The sequence below is a fragment of the Antedon bifida genome, chromosome 3, assembly GCF_963402885.1.
Source record: "Antedon bifida chromosome 3, ecAntBifi1.1, whole genome shotgun sequence".
In the NCBI taxonomy this organism is placed as follows: Eukaryota; Metazoa; Echinodermata; class Crinoidea; order Comatulida; family Antedonidae; genus Antedon; species Antedon bifida.
Genome location: NC_136228.1, coordinates 14,214,201 through 14,236,533, shown reverse-complemented (window position 1 = coordinate 14,236,533; position 22,333 = coordinate 14,214,201). Strand labels below are relative to the sequence as shown.

Below are 22,333 nucleotides of genomic sequence, written 5' to 3'. Positions count from 1 at the left end.
GTAACTCAATATTTTAATCAGTTTTTGTGACGTCACCAATATATTGATTTTCCTAAAAAAACAATAGGCATGTTCTTTGATTTTTAAATGAAAACAAATTTAAGCCATTAACTATTGTACTATTAACAACAAACAACAAGAATGTGAAAGAAATAATAATAAGACTACTAAAAAGAAGATGCCATGTGTTATGTGACAAAAAAATCCACTGTTTTCATTATAGGTACTAAACCTGTACGCTTAGATGCAGATCAGCCATTAGATAAAGAAGTAATTCATGATTTAGAGCAAAAGAAATTTGAAAGCTTTGAAAATACATTTAACATCTGGGATCATGGAGGACAGTTGATATACCATGGTATACATAGTGTAAGTTCAGATATTCAGCATTATATAAAACCTAAATAGATGCCTGTCATTTGATTGGACGATTGTGGGTCACAATAATAATATAGTAAAATCTAAGTGGCCTAATTTTATGCTCGCCAAAAACGTGGTGATTACGGATTTTACCAAATGAAGCCTAGACAGCGCATCCTCCATAACAACAAGGCTTTGCGCATGCTCTAATGGGAGAGCAGTGAATTCCCAGCAGCTAGTTAAAGACTGGAACCAAAGATTGTATAGCGGCGCAAGATAGATAACTGTTGCTAAGCTCCTGTCTTATAACACTACGCTCCCTGTAATTCCATAGACGCCTTCTATTCGATTTAAAATCTAAATGGTTTAAATTTTTGCAGTCCGCCTCAAACTTGCTGTGGTTAACCATCTTGAGGGTTGATTCATGAAAAAGGTAATACATTATGTAAACAAAGTAAAATAAAAGTTTCTTTCGGATCTGGACACTTTCCAATTAATTCTGTGTGTTTACATCCGTCTTTGACAAAAACATCGTACGATATTGCCTTGACAACGACTTATTCCGCTTCATATTTGTCCGCCGGATTGGTGTCCATGGGATTACAAATATCTTGCGCAGTCATCTATCCTGCACGCTATGCAATATTTGCTGGAACTACGCTTGACCTCCCATAGACAACAAGCACTGGAATTACATGATAATGCAAACCCTTAGAAACAACAAAAAACAAATCAAATATGCTGTCAGTAGGCTATAGTGGTAAATATCTTCTTTAGATGTTTATAGAAGAAGAACAAGAATCTACTTACTGTAGATGTTATATAAAACAAATTAATTTTTATATTCGTGCTATGGTATAATTAATCTCATTCGGTAAAAAAAGAAAGTCTATTTTTCACTCTGGCCTTTGCCTTGTGAAAATATAACCTTTCATCTTTCACCTCTTTAAATTAATTATACCATCAAGCTCATCAACATTTATTATTTGTATATTATTATTATGGATCTGTTTTGTTTATGTATTTCTTTGTTTTTTATGTAATCAAATCTTGTATCTGATTGGCTGGTTTATGTTTTTCTTCAACCTGTCACTACCTATACATTCTGAATTTTTGATTTATAATGTATTACATGAAGGTCTCACTTGCTTGCTTTTTTTAGTTTTCATAAGATTGTGGCAAATTTTAACCAACTCTTCAAGTTTAATTGCATATGTCTACTTTTGCACATATATACACATTATACAAAATGTACATACAAGCAAAAATATTTGAATTTATGAAAACTGCCCAGATTAATTCTCAGCTATTAAAGGACAAATTTACCGAGGACCATATTTTAACAATGTATTAGGGATGTACATATGATTTCAGAACCATCAGGCTCGCCGTACAGCCGTGGCCGTAAATTGCTGTGACGTCACAGGGGCATCGCAAAATTTACGTAATGATTTTTCTGGCAAAGTCTGGCAAATCTCGAAAATTTCTAGTAAACACACTTTGTAAATAAATCGTAAAAAATATAAATACTGATTTTTTTTTTATTGTTTCTTTTGCTTATCTGGACTCATTAAGTAGATTTTGCGATGCACCTGTGACGTCACAGCAATTTACGGCAACGGCTGTACGGCGAGCGTGTGCGGCGATATCCTTAATCTTGCGATTGTTCTGAAATCATATGTACATCCCTAATACGTTGTAAAAATATGGTCCTCGGTAAAGTTGTCCTTTAACAATGATATTAATAATAAATATAATTTCGTCTATAGTATTAACACAATTATTATTATTGCAGATCTTCATGACCTCAGAAGCACTTTACATTGTAGTGTTCGATCTTAGTAAACCCCTTGATGATCCTGCTAAGTTCATTGATGCTACTGGAGTAAGTATTTCAAGAACATTTAAATTGTTGTGTTTGAACAATTCATCTTGATGAGGACTTTATAATTTATATGCATTACAAGAGTTTAATTGTTAAATGTAATTTCTGTCAGCTTACATAAGTTCTGTTTTAATCAATTGGAAATACCAATTTTGTGTCTTTTTTTTGTTTACAGAAAGGGTGTAAACATCATTGGACCAATCTCCAGTTCATATTATCTTACATCCAGACGGTTTATTCTCATTGTCGTATTGTGGGAGAAAACACGAAGGGAGTTCACGAACCAACTATCCTTATTGTGGGTACACATAAGGGTAAGCTTGGTAAGACTGAAGAAGAACAAAATGTTGAGGTTAGATACTTATTTTAGTTCTACATTATTAAAAATAGCAAGCTGTACATGTCATTTTAAATGATAATGTAAACAGGCTAACTTCTGGTGTTTTACATATTCAAAGAGCTTAACTGAAATTTTTTTCTTTTCATTGTTTATTATAACCAGGCAGAAAAAGTATTTGAGAAGATTGAAAATACGCTTAAAGAAAAACCATATGAAGAACATGTATATCACCAATATTTTGCCATTGAAAACAGTCAAGAAACTAGAGATGAGAGCTTTACTGAACTCAAAAAAGTTATTGACAAGCTTATGACAGATTTAAAAAAGGATGTCCCTTTAAAGTGGATGCGTTTTCGATGTGATCTACATGATCTAAGGAAGGATGACCTGAGGAGGCAAAAACCTTTTCTTTTGTATCCTTTAAAAGAGGTAAATTTTGTTTGTCTTCTTTATTTTGTATCACCATAGCTAATAATATATTTTTTTTTTTATTAATTGAAAATATTATTTCACCTTTCATATTACTGTTGTTAATGCACTCTGGCATATCATGTGCCATATACACATAAATTAGCTCCACAGTGGAATAATATACAAATAATGAATGTTTATGAGTGCAATAGTACAAATAGTTTCATGAGGTGAAAGATAAAAATAGAATTTTTCATCTTTCACCAAATGAAATTATTTGTACCATTGCACGAATATAAAAAATTCATTATTTGTTTTATAACACACCTACTTTTAATAAGAGGCTACAGCAAAACCAACAGAGAAGGCAGCACTTCAATTTTAGACATGGACTAGAACAAAGTGCACTGTTCATGGTGCACACTACTAGCCTTGTGTCACGCATAATTGCTCTTGTGTATAAAATGAATGCGTTGCATATAATAAAGTTCAACGGGAATATAAAGAAACTCAATGGCCATATACCAAAATTGTACAGTTTATGAATCAATATAGTCCATGGGATTTAGCTAAAAAATGACTCTTTTCTCACACAAATTGCAAGAAAAGGTTTTTTTGATGAAATGTGTTCTTTAGACCCTACTAAACACATTTATCAACGTTAGGACATTTTTCGACAACGGGAAGTAGCCTAATTTGCATAATTAAAAATGGCGGCCATTTTTAATAACGTACTCTGTATCTTGGAAACCGCTAGTCACAGATACTTAATTATGGTGTTAAAATTGTTAGAATATATGTTTTTATATTCACTTTAATGAAAAAGTTTGTCCAAAAATGAATGGAAGTGCTATTTCTAACATTATTGACCTTTGACCTTGATTTATCATATCTCAGCAACCACTAATCGGAGATATACAAATTAGGGCTTAAATTGTTCAGAAACTACACATTTATATCCAGTCTAATGGCATGTTTTTACAAAAAATGGCGGATTCTAACATTATTGACCTTTGACCTTGATTTATCATATCTTAGTAACCACTAATCTGAGAGACACACAATATGGCTCAAACTGTTCAGAAACTACATATTTATATTTAGTCTAATGGCATGTTTTTACAAAAAATGGCCGATTCTAACATTATTGACCTTTGAACTTTGCACTACATAAAATCGCATAACTTTGAAAATATTGTACATATGAAATTATTTTTAGTGTCAAATTGTTCAGAACATACATGTTTCTATAGAGTCCAATGACACATTTTGTCCAATAATGGCCTATTGTATGGTTAATAACATTTGAACTATATTTGAAAAGGATTTAAACCCGGAATCTTCTTCATGTGGACATCCATTAGAACATGTGAGTTGGCACTCTAAAATGTAAGAGTTGCAACGTTGACTTATTATGTTTAGTTTAAAGTAGGCCATGGTACATTACATTTTTTATAAGCATAAACTATTGCATTCATCCATAAACTGCCTACAAGTTTACACGTTTGTTTATTTTATTTCTTATCGTCTTCGCAGCTGAAGCTGAATTACAAGATATTTATATTAAAAGCATTAAAATTGATGGTTAAAAAATGGTAAAAATTAAACCACATAGAAACATGGTACATACACAATACATTCACGTAAAAAAAATACAAAAACAAATTATAAAAGGTTAAAAACTATACACCACTAGTAGTCATACTGTGTATGGTTATTGAAATAAATAAATAAACTGAGGTTTTTACTGTATACGGCGAAAATATTGCAAGTGGTGGTCAGCCTAACTATGAGTCTCGATAGCCAATTAATTAAACTAAACTAAATATGTTGCATTAATATCGATCTTTTAAAATTCCAGTTGTCAACAATGCGTCTAGTAGTAGAAAAGGCCTTCTTAATAAATAAGACTATGTTTCAACCTAAAAGAATGCCCTGAAGAGTGATGCTATCCTTAACAAAATATAAACTAAATAATCTTTAGAAATTTGTTTGTTGAATATGCCAATTTAATTTGATCAAAAAATAAATTACTAACTTGAAAAAAACTTTAATAAACCTGCAAAATGGCATGGCCTATTTAAAGTATGTACAATATATCATAAAAAAAGCCTACCTCTTTGTTGGCTCTGTTAATAGTGTCAACATCAACTTTTTCCTGAGTAAGATGTAAGACCTAATAATTTAAAATGTATTAATAATCTAAACTTATAATGTATGTAGTCTAATATTTTTTTTTAAAGTGAATATTTTCAGTAACTAAATTAAATCAACTGGTTACATGCACTTTAAATTACCACCATATTCTAAACAAGTAGTGCCAAATCACATGTTCTAATGAATGCCTACATGAAGAAGATTCCGGGTTTAAAAATCATTTTCAAATATAGTTCAAATGTTAATAACCATACAATAGGTCATTATTGGACATAATGTGTCATTGAACTCTATAGAAACATGTATGTTCTGTACAATTTGACACTAAAAATAATTTCATGTGTACAATATTTTCAAAGTTATGCGATTTTATGTAGTGCAAAGTTCAAAGGTCAATAATGTTAGAATCGGCCATTTTTTGTAAAAACATGCCATTAGACTAAATATAAATATGTAGTTTCTGAACAGTTTGAGCCATATTGTGTGTCTCTCAGATTAGTGGTTGCTAAGATATGATAAATCAAGGTCAAAGGTCAATAATGTTAGAATCCGCCATTTTTTGTAAAAACATGCCATTAGACTGGATATAAATGTGTAGTTTCTGAACAATTTAAGCCCTAATTTGTCTATCTCCGATTAGCGGTTGCTGAGATATGATAAATCAAGGTCAAAGGTCAATAATGTTAGAAATAGCACTTCCATTCATTTTTGGACAAACTTTTTCATTAAAGTGAATATAAAAACATATATTCTAACGATTTTAACACCATAATTAAGTATCTGTGACTAGCGGTTTCCAAGATACACAGTACGTTATTAAAAATGGCCGCCATTTTTAATTATGCAAATTAGGCTACTTCCCGTTGTCGAAAAATGTCCTAACGTTGATAAATGTGTTCAGTAGGGTCTACAGAACACATTTCATCAAAAAAACCTTTTCTTGCAATTTGTGTGAGTTAAAAGTCTAAATCCCATGGACTAATAGAGTTGTTAGAAGAATCTCCTTAGGTTTGTTATAAAATGAGTCATGGAATGAGGGCTGCAAGGAAATTTTTTTTAAAAGTTTGTTTAAAAAAATATGGTCATGTACGATAAATAACTAAACTATTTAACCAAGCACAATACCAATAATGCTACAAAAACTGAATAGGATTTCATATTTGAACTAGATTTAATTCACTATGAGGAAATATAGGTTATATGCATTGATTTAAATAAAGATAATTTATTTTTAAAAGATATATTGATTGATTGATTTTGTCGGAATCTTTAATTATTAATAATATATGAAAGATAGAATAGTCGGTATCACAACCAGATAAAATATCCCTTTGCGTATATGTTATAAATCACCCTTGTTACTATAATATAATAATAAAGACATAAGTTTCTCTAGATTTGATTATAAACCAGCGTATAATTTATGCAATAAGAAATAAAATTGAACAAACAATACAGAAAAAAAAATCGAATTTCATTTTGTTTCCCAAGGTGAGCCTCGATTTTGGTAACTCGAGTGCTATAGACGGGATCACAGACCACAGAGACATAAATACAAATGAATAAAAGTTGAAAGAAGATTAAGTTTATAATTCGGTTCAAGAAAATGTCATAGTGCGCGTGTAAAATGTTTTAAATGCTTAAAATAGACTAAACATACTCTAATTTCATCGAAAATACATGTTGACAATTTTGAAAATTTTAAGCGTGCGTATGCATGCGTTTTATGCGCTACACAAATAATTGTATTGCCATAATGATGAAATATGACCTGAAGTTTATGAGTACCAAATTTGGTTTAATTATGATTAATGCTTGTGAAGATATGATTACAAACATGATTTTGTTAAATCGTGCGTAGACCGTGTAATATTTTTGTGTCTTCATTCTGTGTGTGATTAGGCTAATTTCACTACAAGCATGTGTATGCTAAATTTGGTGTAATGGTTATATAACCATGAGCCTTTCAACTAACAATAGTTTCAGTTTACTAACAATAGAACATCAATGCCAAAGCAAACAGATGAATTTGAAAAGAAATAGGTTTTTTCTAAAACTACTCATATCAAAAAACCTGTATATTAAATCTAATTATGTTCTAAAATTACAAATCACAAATTATAACTCTTGCCTCTTGTGCAAAAAGTTTTTTGGACAAGTACTTCTCAAGAAAATGCAATTTCAGTTTACTTGTTTACTTTAAGACTGCACGCCAGCTTTTCTGTCCTATCTTTTAACACTAGCAGGTTTGAACAATTTTAAAAAGTGGTCCAGAATTGGGACCGTGATCCATGATAATGCATATAACCTAATAAAACATGACATGCCTTAATTCCTTAGATCAAAACACTGGCTGCTAAGAATGGTATTGCCGAAAAGGAACAATCAGTGCTACTTAACTTCTTGTATGATATTGGTGAAATTATCTACATGCCTGACAAGGAATTATTAAAAGATCAGGTGGTGTTAATTCCTGATAGCTTGGTTAAAGTTTTAACCAGATTTGTAACTGTGGTTCCACCAAAAGTAAGTAGGCTCATATCAAATTATAAACAAGTGCTCAATATCATTTCTTGTTCCTTTTGGAAAAAATTGTATTTTTCAAAATAAACTGAGGTACTTATTCTTATAGGCAAGATTATTTTGAACAGTTGTAGTGGTAGTGGTAGAGTGTAAGATTATATGTGATCCTTAAAACTTTTCATAGTGTCTATTTGAAGAAATGATGCATATTCTCAAAACTAACATTGTTGTTCCCAACATCCCTCTCCTTCAGTTTCTGAATATTCATCTGTCACTAATGTAATAAATACAGAAACACACAATCACATTTATGGCTAATTATTAGTGTTTTCTTTTAGCCGGTCACGTTTAGAAAGGCTTATCGTCAGCTTGACAAGGGCATACTGGAGGAAGTCTTATTGCGAAACTTTTGTGAAGAGTGTAAAGTAGACGTACCCAATTTAAAGAAATTTGAGTTCCTTGTAGAACTGATGATTCAATTAGGTTTCATTTGTGAGATGAAGACAACCAGCAGCCAAGATGTGGCAAGTACATCTACAGTAGGTTTTGTTTCTTTTTATTGTTTTTGTAACCATTTAAAGGGCCAACTGAAACAAGTATTACTTCTAGGTTGGTCCTCATTTTTATGCTCTGTATTATTTGTATGGCATTTGATGAAATAAATGTTTGTTGAACTTGTTGATGAATTAATAATTTCCAATGTTAGTAATATGATTTGTCTGTGATTTTACTGAATATAGTATATACACAATTTTAGCCTTCAGACATGATTTTGTTAACATTTATACTGAAAGATATTTTTAACATATAAATTAACTGATCTTTGGTTCTTTTAAATGACATTAAACAAAATTATCAATTTCAGGGTTCCATTACAAAGCGGTCATTTTTTGTGCCACTACGCCTTGCTTTAAAAACATCAAGTGAAGTAAAACAAGAGCCAGATGATTCACAATCTATCAGTATCTATTACGACTTTGAGGGATATCTGCCAGATGTATTGTTTCCATATGTCATTGTGGAATGTCTAAACAAATTTCAATTGGAAGGATTTGAGCCAAAGTTGTCATGTAATCATTGTAAACTTTACCTTGACCAATTTCATCATGTGACCTTATCTCTTGTCCAATTCACAACTAAGGATAAGCAAAACTTCTTGTTAAAGGTACATACAATCTCTAATAAATGTTTTTATAATATTTATTGTCAACAGTGTCATACATCTGTTGAATAATATAAGTCAGAATTTACTGTACACATGTATAAACATAATAACAAAAATAATTTTTTTATCCAGATGACTGTTAAAAGAACAAATTCTTTAAAAAAAACAAATGATGAAAAATGTGAACCATCCTCTGAAGCATGTCAAAAGGTATTTTTTAGATATTTTTCTAGGTTTTTAAATTCTGTATATAGTTTGGTTTTTTAAACATTCTAAAACCATTTTTGAGATGACACATAACAATTATACTGCCCACTACTTAAAAAGGTGGTCTTATGTCTAGTTGCGTGAGAGCGCTTATGTCGACATTTCGAGGAACTGAAGGAAACCAGTGTCGTGGTTACCATAAGACGAGCATCACGCGATTTGTAGTTGTATGAGAACCAGTATCTGCGGTAAATTACCCACTTGATTACCCATGCCACACACATGGATTTCAGTTTCCAGGTCCATGGGCAACTGAAAGCAACTAAGCTTATGTCAACATGTTTTGTGTGCCTGTCAGTTGCTTTCAGCTGCTCGGAGCGCTTAAGTCGACACTGTTGAGTTGAGTTCCTTGTCGACATAAGAGCACATTTTAAGTTAAATATATTTCAGTTAAATTTTATATTTCAATTTTTAAATAAACTAGGAATAAAAATTGGATTGAAATTGAAAATAACAAAAATGAGAATATTAATTATAATATTAATCATGATATTAAGTAATGATATCAAATGTTAATATTAATTAAAATTAATGAAAGTACTAATCTGGAAAGCACTTCCAGATGACATACTCCTTAACCAACCAAGTTTGAAGTTCATAAAATGAAGTCTTAAAGTTGACTAATGCCTTTAAGGTTTTATTTATTTTTTATTTTAACATATAAACTTTCACTAAAATGGATGATGAGCAATTAAATAGTTCATTAAAACTTCAAGTCCCGCTGAGATTTTTTTTTTTTATTATTTTTTTATTTCTTTTTTTTTGTGGACCTTGATCTTTGACCCTGACCCTTCAAAATTTAACCACAATTATATGATCAGTCATTGATGAAAGTTTGGTGAGAATCGGATAAAAACTGTGGTCTCTAGGCATTAAAATAGTTTTTTGTTAGTTGTGACCTTGACCTATGACCTTTTCCCCTCAAATTCGAACTCGTCCGAGCTTTTGAGGTGTAGATCATTGTGTCCGAATTTGGTGAGAATCGGATAAAAACTGTGGCCTCCAGGCTGTTCACAGACACACACACAAACACATGCACGCACACGCACACACACACACAAACATACAGGGGTGAAAACATAACCTTGGCGGAGGTAATAATAGCAATAACAATATGCATATCATTTATCTGGTTCATAGTAAACATTAAAAAAAGGTATAAAGGTTTTTTTTGTTATTTCCTTTTATTTTTAATGTATTGTAAATAATATATAACACAATATTCTAAGAATATATGCTGCTATTTTAAAGAAGAAGTTTTTATTACTGTTATTGTGTGTCTATTAATTTAAATTTCTGCATGTTTGAAATCATAATCCAATTTATATTTTTAGGTGTTGTCAACAGTTGAGAAGACATTTAAACAATCTAAAGATGGCGGTAGAAGGGGGATTCCATTCAAGAGATGCATTCCTTGTGATTGTAGTCTTACATCAGAAAAGAAGCATTTTCAAATTCTTCCTAATTTCCAGTACAAAATGTTGCCATGTAATGAAGGTGACAAGTTTTTAAACATGAATGTTGAACGTTACAAGCTACTATTTGGAGGTAAGAGTAATAGCAGTGACAAAATTCATTTTATTTATTTATTAGACCAACAAACAAAGTAACAGTGTGAAACAAATAAATAAAGTCAGTCAGAACTTCAAGAGTCAGCAGTCCTATCATCTTAAAAATAATATAATTATACATTATTACAACATGCTGCTATTACCATTGATATCTTCATTCCTCTTACCAGTAGTAGTACTATCAGAATCATTATTGATAATCTATACATTGTTACAACATGCTGCTATTAGCTGTGATATCTTCATTCCTCTTACCAGTAGTAGTAATATCAGAATCATTATTGATAATCTATACATTGTTACAACATGCTGCTATTAGTTGTGATATCTTCATTCCTCTTACCAGTAGTTGTACTATCAGAATCATTATTGATAATCTATACATTGTTACAACATGCTGCTATTAGCTGTGATATCTTCATTCCTCTTACCAGTAGTAGTACTATCAGAATCATTATTGATAATCTATACATTGTTACAACATGCTGCTATTAGCTGTGATATCTTCATTCCTCTTACCAGTAGTAGTACTATTGAAATCATTATTGATAATCTATACATTGTTACAACATGCTGCTATTATCTGTGATATCTTCATTCCTCTTACCAGTAGTTGTACTATCAGAATCATTATTGATAATCTATACATTGTTACAACATGCTGCTATTAGCTGTGATATCTTCATTCCTCTTACCAGTAGTTGTACTATCACAATCATTATTGATAATCTATACATTGTTACAACATGCTGCTATTAGCTGTGATATCTTCATTCCTCTTACCAGTAGTAGTACTATCAGAATCATTATTGATAATCTATACATTGTTACAACATGCTGCTATTAGCTGTGATATCTTCATTCCTCTTACCAGTAGTTGTACTATCAGAATCATTATTGATAATCTATATATTGTTACAACATGCTGCTATTAGCTGTGATATCTTCATTCCTCTTACCAGTAGTAGTACTATCAGAATCATTATTGATAATCTATATATTGTTACAACATGCTGCTATTAGCTGTGATATCTTCATTCCTCTTACCAGTAGTAGTACTATCAGAATCATTATTGATAATCTATACATTGTTACAACATGCTGCTATTAGCTGTGATATCTTCATTCCTCTTACCAGTAGTAGTGCTATCAGAGTCATTATTGATAATCTATACATTGTTACAACATGCTGCTATTAGCTGTGATATCTTCATTCCTCTTACCAGTAGTTGTACTATCAGAATCATTATTGATAATCTATACATTGTTACAACATGCTGCTATTAGCTGTGATATCTTCATTCCTCTTACCAGTAGTAGTACTATCAGAATCATTATTGATAATCTATACATTGTTACAACATGCTGCTATTAGCTGTGATATCTTCATTCCTCTTACCAGTAGTTGTACTATCAGAATCATTATTGATAATCTATACATTGTTACAACATGCTGCTATTAGCTGTGATTTCTTCATTCCTCTTACCAGTAGTTGTACTATCAGAATCATTATTGATAATCTATACATTGTTACAACATGCTGCTATTAGCTGTGATTTCTTCATTCCTCTTACCAGTAGTAGTACTATCAGAATCATTATTGATAATCTATACATTGTTACAAAATTCTGCTATTAGCTGTGATTTCTTCATTCCTCTTACCAGTAGTTGTACTATCAGAATCATTATTGATAATCTATACATTGTTACAACATGCTGTTATTAGCTGTGATATCTTCATTCCTCTTACCAGTAGTAGTACTATCAGAATCATTATTGATAATCTATACATTGTTACAACATTCTGCTATTAGCTGTGATTTCTTCATTCCTCTTACCAGTAGTTGTACTATCAGAATCATTATTGATAATCTATACATTGTTACAACATGCTGTTATTAGCTGTGATATCTTCATTCCTCTTACCAGTAGTAGTACTATCAGAATCATTATTGATAATTTCATATTTAGTTAAAATATTAACAATTTATATAACGCCTAAATAAATTCCTGTCATTTGATTGGACGATTGTGGGTCACCTGGCGTGCAATAGTACGCACTATTAAACGATCGTTTAATAGTACTTTTTTAAAAAAACGTTTCGCGGATGAAAAAAAATCTGGTGTACAAATTACTGTGAAATACAACAGCGCCACCTGTTGTCCTGCCTCTGTTTGTAAACACCACCGCGAGATATGCAACAACAGCAGCAGATTTTTGTGTACGATTTGGAGATATATATGTACTAATTTCATTCAAAAAGGCATTTAAATTAGCTTTAGATCGTTTTAGGATTTTGATTAATTAATGGGGACATCCCTACAAGACATGGAATCGTTGGAAAAACCATAATTAGCCTAGATAAAATAAGTTTCAATTGTCTGTCGAAGTTTTGCCTTTCAGCCAAGCCAGTACTAATAGGTCTAGCCTAGCTAGGCCTGTTAGTATTAGGCTAGGCCTAGCCTAGGCGTTTTAGCTTTGCTAGACCTAGGATTGTTTGGTCGTTTGTTGACATAATTAACACTATAAAGTAGGTGTGTTTATAAAATCTATATAAATATAACATTTAATATAAATAATATTAAAAACCAAATGTTACTGTTTTAATCAATGTGAATGAAATGTAGGCCTCTTGGCTAGGGCTACCTTTTATTTGATTCAAATGACAGGAATCTATTTAGATGTTATATAAAACAAATAATGAATGTTTTATATTCGTGTAATGGTACAAATAATGGCATTTGGTGAATGATGAAAGGTTAAATATATAACCTTTCATCATTCACCTCATGCCATTATTTTGTACCATTACACTCATAAACATTCATTATTTGTATACTATTTGCTAATATCAAGATAGTTAAAATTAAAAAAATGTTAATGTTGGAGGTTTAATATTGTAAACCTATTTATTTGTGTTGGCTGTTAGGTTTGTATCTCACTAGGATGCAACACAACAATATAGGCACAACATACTGTAATTAATTTGACAAGTGAATAAGCTCAGATGAGCTGTGCATTGCATCTTTGTGTGCATCCATGAGATACTTTGCTGGACCCAATGGTGTCAACTAATATTTGTTATTTTATTTGCAGATGAAACTGAAAGAAAAAGAAGAAATTCAGATCAAGGTAATTGATTGAAATAAGTAGATAAGTTTTGCAAAATGTTGTACTTTTATGATATTTAATTATGATAAAGTATTTGCCTTTGTTAATGCTGTGCTGCCCTCAATGTCGAGTGTTCTAGGTTGCAACACAAGAACATAGACACAACATAAGTAATTTGACCAATGACAAGTGAAGGATTGAATAAGCTCAGATGAGCTGTCGCTTGTTGTAGATTACTCGCATAGCAATTTTATCTTTGTGTCTCAAGTGATTATAGTTAAATATCGTATGCAAGGGATACCTCTTGTAAGTCCCTCCTCCCCCTATACTATCAGCTGAATCCATCATAAGCAGACACCTTTATAAAATACTTTTTCTGGACCCAAGGGTGTCTACTTACAGAAGGTTCAACTGTAATATTTTTTATTTTATTTGTAGATGAAGTTGGGCAAAGAAAAAGAAGAAAAACAGGTCAAGGTGATTAATTGAAATTAGTATATTTAAGCTAAATAGACATGTTTTGAAAAATTTAATTATACCTATGTTTTACTTATCATAACATAATAAACTAGTAGTAGTAATCAAGTATTTGCCTTTGTTAATGCCAATGAACTAGCACATTTTACTTTTATAATTTATCAATGTTGTAAAGGCAACAACAGAACTCGCTGTCGACGTAATTTATCAGCACAGACAACTGTAAAAAGGCATTGTGTACTATAAACATTTTCCTATAGTAAATATACATCTCATTTTGATCCTTTTTAGGCAGTAGTGATGAGAACCAAAATGAAAGCACATCATCCAGTCACCAATCTCAACCAAGAGAAGGTAAGTTACTAGATGAAGATTATGATACGAAAAGAGTTTCTCAACCTTACAACTTTACTTCCTTTATGGAAACACATGGTATATACCCCTAACCTGACTTTACTAGTGTTTATTTGCACTCTTTAAACCTTACAACTTTACTTCCTTTATAGAAACACATGGTATATACCCCTAACCTGACTTTACTAGTGTTTATTTGCACTCTTCAAACCTTACAACTTTACTTCCTTTATGGAAACACATGGTATATACCCCTACCCTGACTTTACTAGTGTTTATTTGCACTCTTTAAACCTTACAACTTTACTTCCTTTATAGAAACACATGGTATATACCCCTAACCTGACTTTACTAGTGTTTATTTGCACTCTTCAAACCTTACAACTTTACTTCCTTTATAGAAACACATGGTATATACCCCTAACCTGACTTTACTAGTGTTTATTTGCACTCTTCAAACCTTACAACTTTACTTTCTTTATGGAAACACATGGTATATACCCCTAACCTGACTTTAATAGTGTTTATTTGCACTCTATGCAAACCTTACAACTTTACTTTCTTTATGGAAACACATGGTATATACCCCTAACCTGACTTTACTAGTGTTTATTTGCACTCTTTAAACCTTACAACTTTACTTCCTTTATAGAAACACATGGTATATACCCCTAACCTGACTTTACTAGTGTTTATTTGCACTCTTCAAACCTTACAACTTTACTTTCTTTATGGAAACACATGGTATATACCCCTAACCTGACTTTACTAGTGTTTATTTGCACTCTTCAAACCTTACAACTTTACTTTCTTTATGGAAACACATGATATATACCCCTAACCTGACTTTACTAGTGTTTATTTGCACTCTATGCAAACCTTACAACTTTACTTTCTTTATGGAAACACATGGTATATACCCCTAACCTGACTTTACTAGTGTTTATTTGCACTCTTCAAACCTTACAACTTTACTTTCTTTATGGAAACACATGGTATATACCCCTAACCTGACTTTAATAGTGTTTATTTGCACTCTATGCAAACCTTACAACTTTACTTTCTTTATGGAAACACATGGTATATACCCCTAACCTGACTTTACTAGTGTTTATTTGCACTCTTTAAACCTTACAACTTTACTTCCTTTATAGAAACACATGGTATATACCCCTAACCTGACTTTACTAGTGTTTATTTGCACTCTTCAAACCTTACAACTTTACTTTCTTTATGGAAACACATGGTATATACCCCTACCCTGACTTTACTAGTGTTTATTTGCACTCTTTAAACCTTACAACTTTACTTTCTTTATGGAAACACATGGTATATACCCCTAACCTGACTTTACTAGTGTTTATTTGCACTCTTCAAACCTTACAACTTTACTTCCTTTATAGAAACACATGGTATATACCCCTAACCTGACTTTACTAGTGTTTATTTGCACTCTTCAAACCTTACAACTTTACTTTCTTTATGGAAACACATGGTATATACCCCTAACCTGACTTTACTAGTGTTTATTTGCACTCTTCAAACCTTACAACTTTACTTTCTTTATGGAAACACATGATATATACCCCTAACCTGACTTTACTAGTGTTTATTTGCACTCTATGCAAACCTTACAACTTTACTTCCTTTATAGAAACACATGGTATATACCCCTAACCTGACTTTACTAGTGTTTATTTGCACTCTATGCAAACCTTACAACTTTACTTTCTTTATGGAAACACATGGTATATACCCCTAACCTGACTTTACTAGTGTTTATTTGCACTCTTCAAACCTTACAACTTTACTTTCTTTATGGAAACACATGATATATACCCCTAACCTGACTTTACTAGTGTTTATTTGCACTCTATGCAAACCTTACAACTTTACTTCCTTTATAGAAACACATGGTATATACCCCTAACCTGACTTTACTAGTGTTTATTTGCACTCTTCAAACCTTACAACTTTACTTCCTTTATGGAAACACATGGTATATACCCCTAACCTGACTTTACTAGTGTTTATTTGCACTCTTCAAACCTTACAACTTTACTTTCTTTATGGAAACACATGGTATATACCCCTAACCTGACTTTACTAGTGTTTATTTGCACTCTATGCAAACCTTACAACTTTACTTTCTTTATGGAAACACATGGTATATACCCCTAACCTGACTTTACTAGTGTTTATTTGCACTCTTCAAACCTTACAACTTTACTTTCTTTATGGAAACACATGGTATATACCTCTAACCTGACTTTACTAGTGTTTATTTGCACTCTTTAAACCTTACAACTTTACTTTCTTTATGGAAACACATGGTATATACCCCTAACCTGACTTTACTAGTGTTTATTTGCACTCTTCAAACCTTACAACTTTACTTTCTTTATGGAAACACATGGTATATACCCCTAACCTGACTTTACTAGTGTTTATTTGCACTCTATGCAAACCTTACAACTTTACTTTCTTTATGGAAACACATGGTATATACCCCTAACCTGACTTTACTAGTGTTTATTTGCACTCTTCAAACCTTACAACTTTACTTTCTTTATGGAAACACATGGTATATACCCCTAACCTGACTTTACTAGTGTTTATTTGCACTCTATGCAAACCTTACAACTTTACTTTCTTTATGGAAACACATGGTATATACCCCTACCCTGACTTTACTAGTGTTTATTTGCACTCTTCAAACCTTACAACTTTACTTTCTTTATGGAAACACATGGTATATACCCCTAACCTGACTTTACTAGTGTTTATTTGCACTCTTCAAACCTTACAACTTTACTTTCTTTATGGAAACACATGATATATACCCCTAACCTGACTTTACTAGTGTTTATTTGCACTCTTCAAACCTTACAACTTTACTTCCTTTATGGAAACACATGGTATATACCCCTAACCTGACTTTACTAGTGTTTATTTGCACTCTTCAAACCTTACAACTTTACTTTCTTTATGGAAACACATGGTATATACCCCTAACCTGACTTTACTAGTGTTTATTTGCACTCTTCAAACCTTACAACTTTACTTTCTTTATGGAAACACATGGTATATACCCCTAACCTGACTTTACTAGTGTTTATTTGCACTCTTCAAACCTTACAACTTTACTTTCTTTATGGAAACACATGGTATATACCCCTAACCTGACTTTACTAGTGTTTATTTGCACTCTTTAAACCTTACAACTTTACCTCCTTTATGGAAACACATGGTGTACTGGTAACCTGAATTTACTAGTGTTTATTTGCACTCTATGCAAACCTTTAAACAATATAATCATATATTATAGTCATGATGATATGATACTGACAAAGAAATTGATGTTTAAATGATGAATTTCTGGGATTATATTATTATATAATAAAAAGAATAATACTAATTATTAACATAAGATAACAAAAATAATGTGAGTGAGTATTTGTTTACTGTAGTACTTTGTTTCTAAAGCTAATTTTTCTACATTATTTTTAAAAAGTACAGAAAGGTAGTTGATTTTCCACAGTTTATTTGAAAATTTGATCACAACAATTTTCTACCATAGGTCTCATGTAATCACTTGATGACACCTATGATCAACAATGTTTATGATCACATTTTCAAATAAACTACCTTGTATGTACATCTTTTGGACATTACATATTTTCTTATGTAGCATCATCATTTTTGTTATTTTATTACTTGAAAATTATTATGGTGTTATAATTCATATTCATAATATTCAAACATTGATTATGATTTTAACAGTTATGATAATTATGCTAAATATATATTGAAAACTTGCTTTTCTTTAACCATATAGATTTCTCAGAGGATGATTTTCGACAGTTGATTGCAGACTTTGCGCAATGGTTTGATGAACGTGAACTCCTTAACAGGCTACAAGTTCTATTCATAGAAATAGTAGATGACATTGAAGAGGTGAAACGGGTGACCAGTACAATTGAACTGTTGTCTCTTTTATTTGCGAATGGACAATTGAGTCAAACAAATCTGTCTGTACTGTATGACACAGTAAAAGTAACTGAACAATTTGGCTTCGAGTCAACTATCACAGAAAAGCTTCCTGCTTTCAAAGACATCAAGAAACGTGAGGTAGTATCATTTCCTGCACACACAATGAAGATTGTTAATCTTGGAAAAAATCTTAAGGATTCCACTATCAAAGCTCTTGATGGAAGACACAACTTCCCTGTCCTTAAGAAGTATGCAGACAGCTGGAGTCTGATATTGGATTTTGTTCCTCGAGGGTTGCTGAGCGAAGACAAAATAGATGAGGTTAATAAGTTGTTGAAAAAATGAAAAGAAATGAAGATGACGTTGTGATGGTTTAGTTCACCATTAGTGCAATAAACAATAGACTGCAATAACAAACAGAAATAATAACAAATATAGTTCACATGGCCTATTGCAGCTAATGAGATTTAAAGCCATTCATTTTTACTGTTTTTATATTTGGAAAATATTAATCACTAAACTTTTCAAATTGAGCTGTTATTTCTTTTACAATATAATTGTAATATTATTATATATAATATTATTCTAATACCGCAATGCAAGTTTGTTCGCTATTGTCTATCTTGAATGAGCAGCCGTTTCTTTAGCAATATAATATATATGCATCGTACCTCGGTGTATGTATTGTAAAATCACAATGCAAGTAGTACACTATAGTCTGAGCAATGAGCAACCGTTTATTTGTTAATGTAATTTTAGCGTGTCATACCTCAGTGTATGTATTGTAATATCACAATGCAAGTACAGTAGTACACTATAGTCTGAGCAATGAGCAACCATTTATTTGTCAATGTAATGTTAGCGTGTCATACCTCAGTGTATGTATTGTAATACCACAGTGCAGGTAGTACACTAATAGTTGAATGAGCAGCCGTGTATTTGTCAATGTAAAGCTAGCGTGTCATACCTCAGTGTATGTACAGATACAGTAGTATTATATTATACATATTTTATGCAATTATTTATGGCAGTGACACAAATTAAAGCTTTTCTTAATACTGGTTGCTGTTATTGTTTTCCATTTTTATTAATTTAGTATTTGTTTGTTTAAATGAATTTGAATAATGTAAGCTATGTATGTGTTTAATCGCCCTTAACATTATTTGGAAAAACTAAGAAACTAACTGCATAAAACAATAATGCAATTAAGAATTCAACTTCAACATTTCAATTTAGCATAAATGACCCACCCTTTATACCTATCTAGTGAGTAGTTCAACATTGAAAAGTAACTGGTTTGAATGCAGTTTATTTATTTGTTGACCTTTAACCTTTTAATCAATGACATAAAAAGTGTTGCAGTCAAAAAGTATGAACTTAAAAAATGAAAAAGGGGAAAGAAATGAGAAGTACCCATTATAGTAAAATGTGTTAAAATAAAAGGTAATCATTTTAAATTTTATTAAAATAACAATACTGGAATATTTACAAGCAGCAATGCAAGCAATCATTGGGATATGGCATATATATTTGTACATTACAGTGATAAAATAATATAACATAAAATGTGAATAAGATGATTTATTTTTGTATAAAGAAAATTGTAATAATAAATAATTTATATTTTGATTCATTTTATCAGTCATTGTGTTTTGTGTGTATAGCAATATAAAGGATTATTTGTGTGTTACATTGTCTGCTACATTGAGATTGTAACTGTAAAATACAGTCAACTCTCCCAACCCAAAAAATTCATGAAAATTCTTAACAAGACGATTTTAAAGACCAGAATTCCTTTCATTCTTTTATAAAATACTTTTAAGAAATCATACTTTTTAGCTTGGATTAAGTGTGTTTGGCTTCTATAAGGAGATCTCTAAACAAGTGTGTTTGGCTTCTATAAGGAGAGCTCTATATCTTAATTGATATAATAGGTGTTACATTTGTCTAGAATACAAATATCTTTTTTTTTCCTATTTTGCAATTAAAAATGTTCAGCCTTGAAGCTGCTTTTTGTTTTATCTACCATAATACAAAAATATAAAACAAATCAATTCAATTTTTCTTTTCTAATAAAATGAGTAAAAAAAGAGTAAAAATAACTTGGAATTAGAATTAATTCTTCATTCTTCATTGTTTGAAGAACAAAAACAAAACAGGACAAGATCACAAAATCAAATATAAAACTGAATATTATTGTTTATACAAATTTGTAAGGAAGGATTATTTTGGAAGAGGAAGAAGAGAAATGTAGGCCTAATAAAATTTATATAATATATATATATAATATTTTTATCCATTTTACCATGGAGAAATATGATATTAATTATTAACCTGGAGTTTTTATGTTACCGCGATGTGGCCAATCGGGCCAATTACAGTAAATCATGGTAAATGTATTTTTTTTTTAAGGCTCTTTAATTTTGATGTAAACATTGATTGCGCCCTCAATAAAGTTTAATTTCAACAACATACCACACCATAAGGAAAGTTTTTTGACAACATGTAAAACCAAAGAATATAAATAGGTAAAGAATCAACAGTACGCGCTGTTATACATAGAAGGATAGGAAACGCGGACATGCTTTCATGGACGTGTAAGAATCCAGCAGCCAAACGACGGCGGGCTCTAGATATGGTTCCCGTCTAATCCCACGTTTGGATGGATCGTGATGATCTGATGTGTTCACGCAGCTGTGCTCTACTGCTGCGATCGCTCTACTAGTTTAGTGTAGGAGAGTAATACTATAATAATTAATAAATAGGATCAACTAAAAAATAAAGACTCCCTCCTAACTTTAACTAAGCATAAACAAACTAAATTAACCTAATTTTACATCTATCACATTTCAATATAAGAAATATATATATAGTTTACCTTTCATGGTCTTTTGGAAATCTATGAAACGTTTTCCCATGGTTAAGTTTATTTTGGTGGTGTCGCACGTCATTCGCTGAAAGTTTTACCTTACCCACGCCTGAAGGTGGCGCACTTCTTCTAACGAAAACAGAGCCATATATATAAAGAGTTACGACATTGGATTATAGTCACGTGATATGCAGATCAATTTGTGTCAAACTTGTCTCCGTTAATGCATGTAAAGTATAGGAGAAAGAAAATACTTTAAACTTTTTCTTATATTTAAAAAAATGTAATTGCACATTTTACGGTGAAATATCGATGTGCACAGCGTACAGAAGTACTTGCGGCAGAGAATATTGCGCGCGAGTGCGCTAGTACATTATAAAGTTCGATTGATTGATTTTGGAACGAAACATCTCATAACTACGTCCTATTAATAACAATTATGTAATATTTTCAATTCATAATGCATGCTTTGATGACTAATTAAAATAATAAAGTGTCGTGGATATATTTGTTAATATATTGAATAGGGTATGAACAATATTAAAATAATAAAGGCAAATTATTACAAATGAAATGATGAACGAGTCTCTGAAAGTTTGTGTCGAAAACACACAGAGAGCCATACTGTATAAAAAGAGGGGTGAATTTGTGTGTTTTTTGTATTGGTTCATGCTTTGATGTATCCTGACTTGCATGTAGGCCCTAGCATTTATTCTAGTTATTATAGACACAATATATATATGTTACCAAATTAATACCATTAATAAAATTAATTACTAAAATAAAAACGGAATATAAGCGTTATTTCATAGACAAAAAAATCTAAAAATAATGCATGAACTATAGGA

At 31.3% G+C, this 22,333-nt stretch overlaps 3 protein-coding genes across 3 annotated transcripts in view; all 3 read left to right on the top strand.

Moving 5' to 3' along the window:
- Positions 1–2,366, top strand: part of LOC144837109 (uncharacterized) — a 104,081-nt gene extending 101,715 nt beyond the window's left edge. Inside the window, exons 25-27 of the mRNA XM_078692112.1 lie at positions 224–369; positions 2,156–2,245; positions 2,358–2,366. Coding sequence (XP_078548238.1) covers positions 224–369; positions 2,156–2,245; positions 2,358–2,366 — 245 coding nt within the window. The remainder of the gene's footprint in view (positions 1–223; positions 370–2,155; positions 2,246–2,357) is intronic.
- The window catches only part of LOC144837083 (uncharacterized), a 132,484-nt gene that overhangs the window by 2,709 nt on the left and 107,442 nt on the right, over positions 1–22,333 (top strand). The window lies entirely within an intron of this gene.
- On the top strand, positions 2,895–20,100 carry LOC144837108 (uncharacterized). The gene is made up of 9 exons (XM_078692111.1): positions 2,895–3,014; positions 7,494–7,679; positions 8,015–8,215; positions 8,542–8,841; positions 8,974–9,051; positions 10,443–10,656; positions 14,231–14,269; positions 14,561–14,623; positions 18,462–20,100. Exons 1-9 carry the CDS (start codon positions 2,895–2,897, stop codon positions 18,959–18,961), a joined length of 1,701 nt encoding a protein of 566 aa, XP_078548237.1. The 3' UTR covers positions 18,962–20,100.